The following is an 11127-nucleotide window of genomic DNA, read 5'->3' on the forward strand; positions in this document are numbered from 1 at the left end:
GACCCTCTTCTTAGGGTGACCACACAGTCTAATTTCTGGAATGGCTTTGAATACAAATATTTTCACAGTAGTCCCCATACAGTCAGGACACTCCTAATTTTAATGTTCATTTTATAGCTGTGGAAACTGAGACTCATGATGTGAAAATTTTGCCTAAGGTCTATATAGGAGGTTCATGCTGAATGAAAGGAGGCCTACTATGTGCCCTCTCAAAATGTGATAGAGCTGGTTTGGCTCAGTGGATAGAGCGTCAGCCTGCGAACTGAAAGGTTCCAGGTTTGATTCCAGTCAAGGGCATATGCCCAGGTTGTGGGCTTGATCCCCAGTGGGGGACTTGCAGGAGGCAGCCAATCCATGATTCTCTCTCATCATGGATGTTTCCATCTCTCTCTCCCTCTTCCTTCCCCTCTGAAATCAATAAAAATATATATTTTTAAAAATGTGATAGAGGTTGCCAAGAGCAGAAGGGTTAAAGGGGTATGGAAATGAGAGCTGAAGAAGGAGTCAAGGTGGAAGAGGCAGTGAGGCCAGGTTTTGGGGAGAGGGGAGTGGCATAGAGAAGGTAAGGCAGGATGTCACCCAAGACCCTCAGCCCCTCCTGCCACAAAGTGCTATCTCTGCAGACACAATTCTTCAATAATGCCTATCAAAAGTGGGCCTTCAGCAAATGATGAATGAATGAATAAACGAATGAATAAAAAGAAACGTAGAGTTTATTATTGTATTGGAAGTACAAAAACAGAATCAAACCCTTTCAGACCTCGGTGGTCCCAGGTCTCTGTAAGTCACCCCACATTCACCAAATTTGTGAGTCTCCTCAGGTCTGGACAGCCATGGGATGGAAGGGGGCCCTGTGCCCAGTCTATGGGGATGGGGGCTCAAGAGCCACCGCCATCCTGGGTCTATGTTCAGCTGTCTACAGGCCCACAGATCTGAGTCTCTGGAATTCCCGGGTGGGGTCATGCATGCAAGGCCCCCTTGCCTCTGAGCTAGGTCTTGGAGTGCAGAGAGATGAGCCCTGATCCCAGGCTGTGCAGGCAGAGAAGAACTTGCTGGTGTCATCAGGACAGTGAGGGTGCCCTGACCTCTAGGTATGGCAGGACCAGGATCGAGGTGTCACCAGCCCCCAGAAAGTTGTCTGTGCCAGAGAAAGGTGAGTTGTGAATAAGGTCCCTCCCAGTGCACCCAAGACATGGGAGCCCATCACCCCAAATCAGGTCTTGGCTCCTGATCATAGCTGTTGAATTGGGCAAAAATCGGGGGTTAGCTATTGGGAAGGAGAGGCATGTACTCCTGAATGGGGAGTTAGGTATCATGGTTCCTTACCTGGGCCAGGGGGCAGTGCCGCCGTGCATACCACTCCTGGCAGTACAGGCTGACCTGGATGCCCTGGCCCAGAAAGAGCATGGTCCACATTAGCACATTCCACGCTGGGCCCGTGTGCCGGTCATACATCATGAAGTTCATCGGTCCTGAGGCAGGAGAAAAGATTGTCACCCCAGCTCCAGATACCTGTGCCTTGTGTCCCTGGCTGCTCTCCCATCCCAGGGCACTGGGAAGAGATGGAACAGGAATATCCCATTGGAAAAGATCTTGAACCCAGCTCCAGAAACTCATGGAGGTCTCAAGTGGCTCATGTAAAACCAGGATTCCTCAGTTTACCCTTCAATATCCTGGATCTCAACAACAAAAAATATCCTGGATCTCATACTGAACCTCCTAACCTCCACCAGTTTTCTCCCCTTTGTCTCCCTCTATGTGTGTCCTGCTCAGATGCTCCTCTCCAGTCAGAAATCTTCTTCTGCATTCCCCAGGATGCCCCCTTGCTGCCATCAAATGCTGCCTTCTGCTCCCAACTCTCTCCTCACTCCAACTCTCACACACAACTCTCAGGCCTTCTCCCAGAAGGTATGCATATCCCCTTCTGTCTTGGGTGTGTGGCCTTCCCCATCAGTCTGGACTCTCCAGGAGCCGGAGCACAAGCCTCCTCCCTCTGGATGAATTCCCCTCCAGTGGCACACAGAAGCAAGCTCACCTCCAATGACAAGGAAGAGTATCATCATGACAGGGTAGAAGAAGCCCAAGACAAAGCAGAAGATATACTCATGGACGACTGAAGAGACCAGGAACACGCCCAGCATGGCTGCCCGTCGGGCCTGGCCACCAAGGAGCTGGCAGGGATAGGGGAAGGAATGTGGAGTGATTCTCCTTAGGATCTTAAACCCCCCGTTTAAGAAAGCCAGGAGGGTATGTGGTGCAATGGAAATAATATGGGATTTGGGGTCATAAGGGCTGACATGTCTTATTTAAGAGCATTTTATTAACCCATTTGGGCCTTAGATGCGATTTTTAAAAGGGGATGATATAATAATACTTCTCAGGGTTATTGTGCAGATTAAATGTATGTAACAACTCTTGGTAACTGAAAATTGATATATGCATGTTCCTTAGGCAGGCAGAAAGGCCCTGTGGAAGGGGTGGAATTAAGGACAAGGAAGGAAGGAAGGAAGGAAGGAAGTTAGATCCCATGATGAAATTTCTGTCCATTGGATTGGGTAGAATGGGGCAGATGGAAGCCAAGGGACCCTTAGGTTGGATGGTGCAGAGGGAGGAAAAGAGAGGATGGTCCTGAGAGGCTCCATTAAGTGTGGGGGCTGAAGGGTTCTGCAGAGCCCATACCCACAGCCCATCTTGATATACATAGCTGTACAGCCAGTCGTGGACCACCACGTTCCAAGTGCGGTAGTAGTTGGAGAAGGACGTGGAATTCCACCAGTCCTGGGGAAGGGGAGGGAGGGGTCAGAGTGGGAGAAGGAGGTAAGCATCAGGGCCCTGTTTCTTCCCAGGCCCCAGCTTCTCACTCCTCCCCTGTCCCCTATCCCAAAGTCCTTCCACAAGAGCTGACCCCAGGCAAAACAGAGACAGCAGCACTCTCCCAGCTCCCTCTTCAGGACCTGGGGTCCCTGTCTTCCCTGGTACTCTCCCTGTTTCTGGAATTCCTCTCCATCCGCACAAAAGCAGTTAGCCCTGGCTAGTTGAGAGGTGGAAGGTTGGCATTTAACCACACCCAGAAGGGCACATTTCTCTTTGTGGGAGATTGCAGCTGAGGTGACACCCAACATTGCCACCATCCTCCCCAGGTCTCTTCCTATCTCTCCCTGCCCCTAGCTCCCAAGTGGTCTAGGTCCAGGCCACACCCGGTAGAACATCCTGTCTCCAAATCGTAGCATCTCCGCAAAGGCGTTGAGCCAGCAGTGGAGGAAGGCAAAGAAGATGAGCAGCAGCATGAAGATGCCTGGTGAGTGGGGACAAGGGGCTGCAGGTTAGGCTGGCCCACCTGGGACCCCCAGGAAGATCTGAGGAGCCCTTGCACAGCAACTAGGGCCTCAATCCTACCAATCATTTATTAGTCATTTACTAATTCAGGCATTTATTAATTCATCCATTTGCTCATCCATATCAGAGATTGGGGATAAGAGATGATTCTGAAAACCCCTGGCCATTGAGAGTGATGGGGGTAGGGGGAGGAGAGAAAGAGAGAGAGAGAGAGAGAGAGAGAGAGAGAGAGAGAGAGAGAGAGAGGAGAAGAAGAAGAAGAAGAAGAAGAAGAAGAAGAAGAAGAAGAAGAAGAAGAAGAAGAAGAAGAAGAAGAAGAAGAGGAAGAAGAGGAAGAAGAAGGAGGGAGACAGAGAGATATGTCCAATCACACATCAAGGTCAAATGTATTGGAAGTTAAGCATGGTGGCCATCCATGTGCTTGGGAGTGCAAAGCACAGGGAAAGTCATGGTAATTGATGGTTAAAAAAGGGAAGGCTTCCTAAAGAGGGCCTCTCACATGGGCCTCCAAGAAGGAACTGGATTTCACAACTGAAAAGTAGTGAAAGGGCATTCCAAGCTGAGGGATTAGTATAAGCAAAGGCCTGGAGGCATGAAAGTAAATGGCTGGGGTTATGGTGGAATGCCATGCACAGAAAGGGCCTTGAATGCCGGGCCAAGATTCAACTCTTATCTGGAGATCCCAGCAACGGGGTGTCACTGGAGCTTTTGAAGCAGGATCAGAAATGATTACTCTGTAGGACGGAAGTTCATCTAGGTAACAATGTCCTCAGGGGCAGATGGGAGAGGAAAGGTTCAGGTGGGAGGGACACAGGTTGGGAGGCTGATGTGGAAATGGGGAGTAGATGGTAATCTGAACTGAGACCCTGACAATGAAGAGTGATAGGAGGGGACAGAAGCGAAGGGAGACTCAGAAGGAGGTGTTGAAACTGACAGAAGGTAAAGAGCAAGGGGAGTGAGAAGTTCCCCGCTAAGCTTTCCCAGGATGCAGCCTTCTCCAGTCCTGCTTTACTGGGCATACCTGGCAATGTGGCGTGCATGACAGAGAGCACCAGGGCGCGGGTGCTGAAGGGCTCCCGGCTCATGTTGGCAAAGACGGGAACACAGAGGCGGCCCATGATGAAACAGGCATAGAGGACGCAGCCCAGGGCCTGAAGAGGGGGTGGTGGGCACCTAAATTTGAGAGGGGGGCACTGGTAGCTGCCCCCTCACTCTGGAATTGGACACTGGCCCAGCATCTTCCTTCTCTTCCCTCTGACCTCCTCCCCAGGCTTTCTCCACCCCACCCCCAGAAATATCCCCTCAGCTACCATGAGTCACAGGTGGTCAACCTTCTACCCCATCTTCTGACCTGGGCAAAGTTCTTGGCCACATAATTCCACCTGATGTTGGGTGTCCTGCAGCAGCAATGAGGATTATATGCTTCTTGTTCTCTGGTCAGACCGGAACCCAGGTTCTGGGGCCCTCTCTCCATAGCCCCTCAATTGCTCAGGGAAGTGGGGCACTAGAACAGTTTGCACCTTCCATAGCAGAGATGGCAAATGGATTTTGAGCCTTTGTGTCAACTAAGGTGACCAACCATCTGGAGTTTGCTGTGGATTGAGGGACTTCCCGGGACCTAGGATTTTCAATGCTAAAACAGGGACAATCCTGGGCAAACCAGGACAGTTGATCACCCATGTGTCACCATGGGCTGGGTGAGGAGAAGGGGTAGTCTACCTGCCGCTTCTTTCTCATCTCTGTGATGGGGCTGCTTCCTGAGGAAGTGTCTGGGTGAGGCCAGGGACTTCAGGGAGAGGGGAGGAGGAGGGCAAGGTTCCTGATGGGCCTAGGCATTTGGGAAAGGGTGCAGGGTCTTACCTGGGGTAAGTCTCTCTGTAGATAAGTGTGGGACAGAAGAGGAAATAGAGGTAGCTGGAGAAACTGGGGGCCCGGACCCCCTCACCTGGGGAGGAGTGAGAAGCGTCCGTCAGTGAAGGGGAAAGGGAGAGAGGGCAGAGGTGTGGGAGCGTGGGAGTAGGGTATGGAGAGCTGGCTAGGACAGAGGTGCAGGGGCTGGGTGAGGGGCTAGATATTGGGTCTAAGGTGGGGTGGGGGAGGTGAAGCTGGGCAGGAGCTGACCCCCTCTTTTACTTCCATTCCAGGCACCCCATTTTCTGGCGCAGGACCTGCTCTGGCTGAAGCTTTATTTGGCACCAAGAAATTCCACTATCCATTCTCCCTCTCTCTCCAGGCTGGGCCTGGAAATGGGAAAGTACCAGAAGTCCTGGGCAACAGAGGTGCCATCTCTCAGCGTGGGACCTGAGAATGCCGAATGTCTAAGGCCACAGAGCTCAGCTGGAGGTCAGAGCTGTGCCCAGGGGCAAGGTGGGCTTAGGAAGTCAGAGCTTTATGAGGGTCCTGCCACTGCTGGCTTTATCCAATCAGCCAAGAGGACAGAGCTCACAGCAGCGCCAGCTGAAGGCCTCACCTCCTCTGGCACGAAGGATACCAGGCACAGCCTCTCTCAGGAAGGAGTAGCTTTTCATCAGGAGTCTGACCTGAGATGGAGTGGAAGGGAGGTTAAATTGGTGCATGGCTTTAAGCATATCACAATCTCTGTGTCCTCTCCTTTGAGGGAGGGAAGGAGAGAGAGAGGGGGAGGAGGGGGGAGGGGAGAGGGAGAGGGAGAAGCAGGCACTTCGTAAAATGTGTGTGTTCAGAGCACTTACTTTATCTTTTTGTCGGATTACCTTATTACTGGGATGACTCAAGGGTAAGGGAGCACGGAGAAAGCAAGGGCAGAACTTTCATTGATCAACCCCAGTGACTCTCTGAGGAGTTATTTGCCTAGTCCGGTCCATTCGTTTACATTTCTTTGGAGCCTGCTGGTAAGCTCAAATCCCGCGGGACAAACTCCGCCCCTAGTAACTAGCTCCACCCCACTGTTAAGAGTTGTGCCTACCGCCTTTTGGGGCTTCCCCTCTCCCCTCCCTCCCCGCCTCATCACCTGCTCAAAGACCAGGACACAGCTGGAGGCTGGCGGGAGCTGATACTTCACAGCCACGTGGACCGGGAGTATGCCAAGCACTGCGGTGTGAGCCGCCAGCAGCAAGCAGCCCAGGCCCGCTCCCAGCGTCCAGGCCCCGCTAGCCTGGGGCCTCGCCCACAGCCGGAGGGCTTGGTAGGGCGCCAGCAGAGTGGACAGGAACATGGGGGCCCATGTGATCAGAGCCAAGTGCAGCTGTCCGAAGCTGAAGATCAATAGGTCGAACTCCAACATCAGCCTTGGAGTGGGGAAGGAGAGACAAAGTAGACAGATGTGCAGCCCATTCTTTCCCCCTCCCTCTGCAGCCAGAGCTCTTGGAAGATAAACGGAGGTATCTTGCAAAGCTTGTGAGCTCCTCATTTCTGAAAGGGTTGAAGATGGCACCTCTGTTGCCTAGGACTTCTCGTGCAGGGCGTTGCCTGAGGAGACTGTTGGGAAATGAGGTTGCTTCCAAATTGCTGTTAGAGCTGCTGTGGATATTATGGTGTTGCAGAAGGGCTTGTACTTTGCATGCTAAGTAGGACAGGAGGTATTTAGTGTTTAGCTTTGTTTCGTTCTTTGGAGTGCAGGTTGTTGAGTGTTTTGTTTGCTTAGATTGAGTATACAGTTTTAACGATAACAAATTGAAACAACCTACATGTCCATTAGGAAAGGACTAAATGAACAAAGCCAGGCATCTTCAGACTCTGCAGTCATTAAAAACAATGGATTGACATGGAAAGATCTCTAAACCAGGTTGTTAGGGAGTGAAAGCAAAACAATAGACATAGTGTCTTATTTATGTAAACCCCTATGAAATACATCTCTTTGGTTCTTATACACATACTAGAGGCCTGGTGCATGAAATTCATGCACAGGAGGGGGGGTTCCCCTCAGCCCAGCCTGCACCCTCTTCAATCCGGGATCCCTCAGAGGATGTCCGACTGCTCCTGGGGATTGGGTCTAAACCGGCAGTCGGACATCCCTCTCACAATCCTGGACTGCTGGCTCCTAATTGCTCACCAGCCTGCCTGCCTGGTCACCCCTAACTGTGCCCCCCATGCCGGCCTGATTGCCCCTAACTGCCCCCCTTGCCAACCTGGTCGCCCCACGCAACCTGCTGTTCAGTCATTTGGTCATCCCTCACTAACGCCCCTGCCGGCCTGGTCGTAGGAAGACATCTTGTGAGGGCCTGAGGGTTAATTTGCATATTACCTCTTTATTATATAGGATGGGTGGAAACCACTCTGGAGGGAAACTCTCAAAAGTGTTGAAAAAGTTACTTCTGGGAAGTGGTCTGGGATTGAGAGGGTGTTGTCAAGAAGGACTGTAACTTTACAAGTATTTGAATATTTTACTGAAATTTGATCCTTACAATATTCATATTTAGCAACAATTTACCAAAAGGAAGTACTGTTGCTGAACTTGCAGATCCTTGGTCCTCTTCCTTTTACTGCTTCCTAAGCCCTACTTAGTGGGGAGTGAGAGGGAGCCTGCAAATACAGACCCCAGGGGTGTACAGTCTTCTGAAGCTCATCCCCCAAAGTGTGTGTGGGGGTGGTCTCTGGGGGAAACAACCCACCAAGACACTTGTGTGGCTGTCTGTCTTCCCACAAGGTTGGGAGTGCCTCATAGACAGGGATGGGGTCTGCTCCTCATCTCTCTGGCCCCCAGGGCCGGTCCTTAGAAGATGCTCACAGGAAGTTACTTGAACTGAACAGCACTAACTTGGAAAGGAGAGGGGAGGGGAAATGTGTATGTATGCACACACATATATGTACTAGTATGTCTGCCTCAAGACAAGGCTCCATTGAGAAGTATATGAGTGGCTGTCCCCAGAGTGGCTGATCCTGGGAGGACAGACTGAGGGCCATCCAAGGCTGTGGAAGGAAGAAGCTCAGAGTGTGTTTTAGGTGGGAATATTGTTGGAAGCAACACTGATGTGTGTACATTATCAAAGGTGAACCTGTGCCCTCTCAGGCCAATAGTTGGTGGAACCCTGGGGACCCAAGGGCTCTGATCTGATCTGCGTGCCTATCCCGGGAGGAGAGAGGCCTACCTGCCCTCGTCAATGAAGTCGATGGCCAGGGTGCTGATAATGAAGACACACAGGCCTGCGATGAACATGTGATAGATGGTCCGGAAGTGCTGCACCTCCATCAGTTCACTGGAGGGAGAGGACCCTGAATGTCAGTGCGGAAGGGTCCTCAAGGTCATGTGGACTGGCTCAGGCACTGTGCACATGTGAGGATGGAGCCTACTGATTGGAACTTCTAAGGGCTGGGATGTGACTGGGACATCTGCCCAAAGCCCTTTCTTGCCCAGCCACCACGTATCCTGGTGGCCTTTCTTCCACAGTTACACACAGGGCAAGAGGGGAAACTGAACCTTAAAAACCCTTTCCAGGTCCTCTCCCAAACCATCTAGAGCCTGAAGATGAGAACTGAGGTATCCTGGACTCCTAACCAAAGCACTCCCCCGCCCCCCATCCTCTCCCTTAACTTACTCCAGCAGGGACTTGCGGTTGATAAAAACTTTCCGTTTCTTCAGGGATGGCTCCTGGATACTGAATTGAGAGAGTTGTTCTGGGTCAGGACCCAAAGGAAGAAGGCAGTGGGCAGAGGGCCTTGCAGACGATCAATACTTGGGAGCCAAGAGTAGTAGTAGCAGCAGAAGGTCAAGGCTAGGGCCAGAGGGCAGGATCAGACAGAAGGTCAGGGCCAGGGCAGAGCATGGCTAGAGGTGGAGGTCAGAGCCAGGAAGGCAGAGGCAATAAAAGGAGAAGGGGAAAGGTTGAAGTGAGGGTCACACCAGCGCTGGCAAAGGGCGCATGAGATGATGTTTATGGCTTTTAATCTCACAATGGTGGAGCCTGCTTCAGCCATTCATCAGCCCCTGGCTCCTCAGACTCTTACTTGTTCGGGGAATCTGGAGGAATAGTGGGCAGAGGTCTGCCTTGTGGCAGGTAGGATTGTATGGCCTCTGACATGGCACGATCCAGCAGCTCCAGTAGCTGTCTCTGTGCTTGCTCTAGCAGCTGCGCCTTCACAGCCTACGGACAAAGCAGGGCCCACTGTCCCTCCAACAGTTTGCCATCCTCTCATTCACTCAACATTTACTGAGCTCTCTCTGCCCACAAGTGCTAGGGAGAGAAAACATGGTTCCTGCCCACAAGTTCCCCAATAATTCCTCTCCCTTGGGCTTCCCAGGGCCGCAGTGACCATCAAAGGGAAACAGCAGCAGTGACATTTCCAGTCCCAACCACCTTGTCATCTCGGACTTGACTCTTCTCCCTGACCCCAGCCTTCCCTCTCCTGACCTCTAGCCCTACTAACAGACTGACTGGCTGGCTGACTTTTGGCTCCTGCCCTGATGACCTGTGTTTCAAACCCCTTCATCTTAACTCTTAGCTCTTACCTCATCTGAGGGGTTTGAACCCAAGAACAAATTGTCTTTATCACCAAACTGGTCCTCTCCCCTACCGCCCTCCACTTTAAGACCTGCTCATCTTGACCTCTGACCTCTGAGGTCCCTCACCTCCATATGTTGAGTCCATTGCGCCAAGTCAGGGCCTCCAAGCGCCTCAGCATTTCCTAAAAGGAGGGGTTAAAGGGCACACCCAAAGGGGAAGAGTTAGGGTTCTGCTGCCTGGTGTGAGCCCAGAGGCATCCTCTGCCAGGAAGTGCTTTCTGTGTGTTCAGCAGCCTCCCAGCCCCGCAACCAGAAGATTTCTAGAATCATGGGTGGGGCGGTCAGAAGAGGAAGTTATTTTGTCAGGGGGTGAGGAGGCCATTGGTAAGCAGGGAGCCTGATGACAGCATAGGGTACTCAGGGAACAGGAAGCCTCTCTGTTTACCCTCTGAGGTTAGAGCATCAGAAAGATGAGGCAAGGCCACAGCTCTGAAGGCCCCTTCTCTGTTTCTGTCTTCCAGCTGGTGGTTAGGGGCAGAGGCCAGAGTCTGCCTTCCCAGGACAGCAGGAGGGGTTTCAGGTAGAGAGGAGGAGCACCCTGTCCACAGGGTAGCCTCACCTCCAACCCCACCTAAGCTTTCTGCACTCCCAGAGGGTGGCTCACCTCCTCCAGAGGGTCGGTCCTCCTGCTCTCTTCTCGACCCTGCTCTCCTCCGAGAGCGGGCTGCCCTTGGCTCCATGATGTCAGTCTTGACTGGGCAGCAGGTGGCCTCTGCCATGTTCCTTCCTTCCCTTCACTGCCTGCCAACGCGCGGAGCTCCCATCTCTCAGCTCAGCGACAGCTCCAAAGACTAAAGTCCTCTCAGGAGGAGGGGGCCTCCAGGAGCATGACAGGTTATCTGATCCGGAGGGCAGTGCTTCTCAGCTACAGGCTCTGCGGGCTGTCGCAGGGATGAACTGGATGCAACCCCGCAACAGCCAACCACCCTCCAGATGCCTAGCTCTGAGCAAGTGTGCTCTCTCTCCCACAGGAGTAGTGACTATGCATGTGGTGGGAAGGGGGACTTTGCCTCTCTGAGGCTTATCACCTAGCATGGCTCACCTTCCAGCAGGCTGAAGGTCGGGGCGGAGTCAGAAACCTCTTCAGTTATCAGTACACTCAGCTCCCTTAGACCATGAGATAAGGTGTGTGAAAGGACCTTGTCAACTTGAAAGCATTGTATGCAGGTGATTAATATGCTGATGGGGTTGACATTGTGGAGCTGTGGCCCCTCTAGGAAGTGCTAGGTGCCAGTGTCCCTGAATGTCAGCTCTTCCCTACACCTGCTTGGGTTAGCAGGTAGGCAAAGTAGACACTTATTTAGCATCTAAGG

At 52.2% G+C, this 11127-nt stretch overlaps 1 protein-coding gene across 2 annotated transcripts; it reads right to left on the reverse strand.

Moving 5' to 3' along the window:
* Positions 1 to 697: 697 nt before the first annotated feature.
* On the reverse strand, positions 698 to 10533 carry SOAT2 (sterol O-acyltransferase 2; the record flags this gene model as incomplete). 2 transcript variants are annotated; one of them, XM_080660309.1, is made up of 15 exons in its annotated part: positions 698 to 1138; positions 1327 to 1472; positions 2036 to 2171; positions 2680 to 2778; positions 3198 to 3295; positions 4358 to 4487; positions 4688 to 4733; positions 5197 to 5281; positions 5807 to 5876; positions 6326 to 6602; positions 8403 to 8510; positions 8850 to 8909; positions 9259 to 9395; positions 9881 to 9936; positions 10419 to 10533. In XM_080660309.1, 15 exons carry the CDS (start codon positions 10531 to 10533, stop codon positions 1088 to 1090), a joined length of 1614 nt encoding a protein of 537 aa, XP_080516435.1. In that variant the 3' UTR covers positions 698 to 1087. The 2 variants fall into 2 exon arrangements, with proteins under 2 accessions (XP_080516435.1, XP_080516436.1); XM_080660310.1 differs by having other exon boundaries at positions 10401 to 10494.
* Positions 10534 to 11127: the final 594 nt, after the last annotated feature.

The sequence above is a fragment of the Plecotus auritus genome, assembly GCF_963455305.1.
Source record: "Plecotus auritus genome assembly, chromosome: 3".
Taxonomy (NCBI): Eukaryota; Metazoa; Chordata; class Mammalia; order Chiroptera; family Vespertilionidae; genus Plecotus; species Plecotus auritus.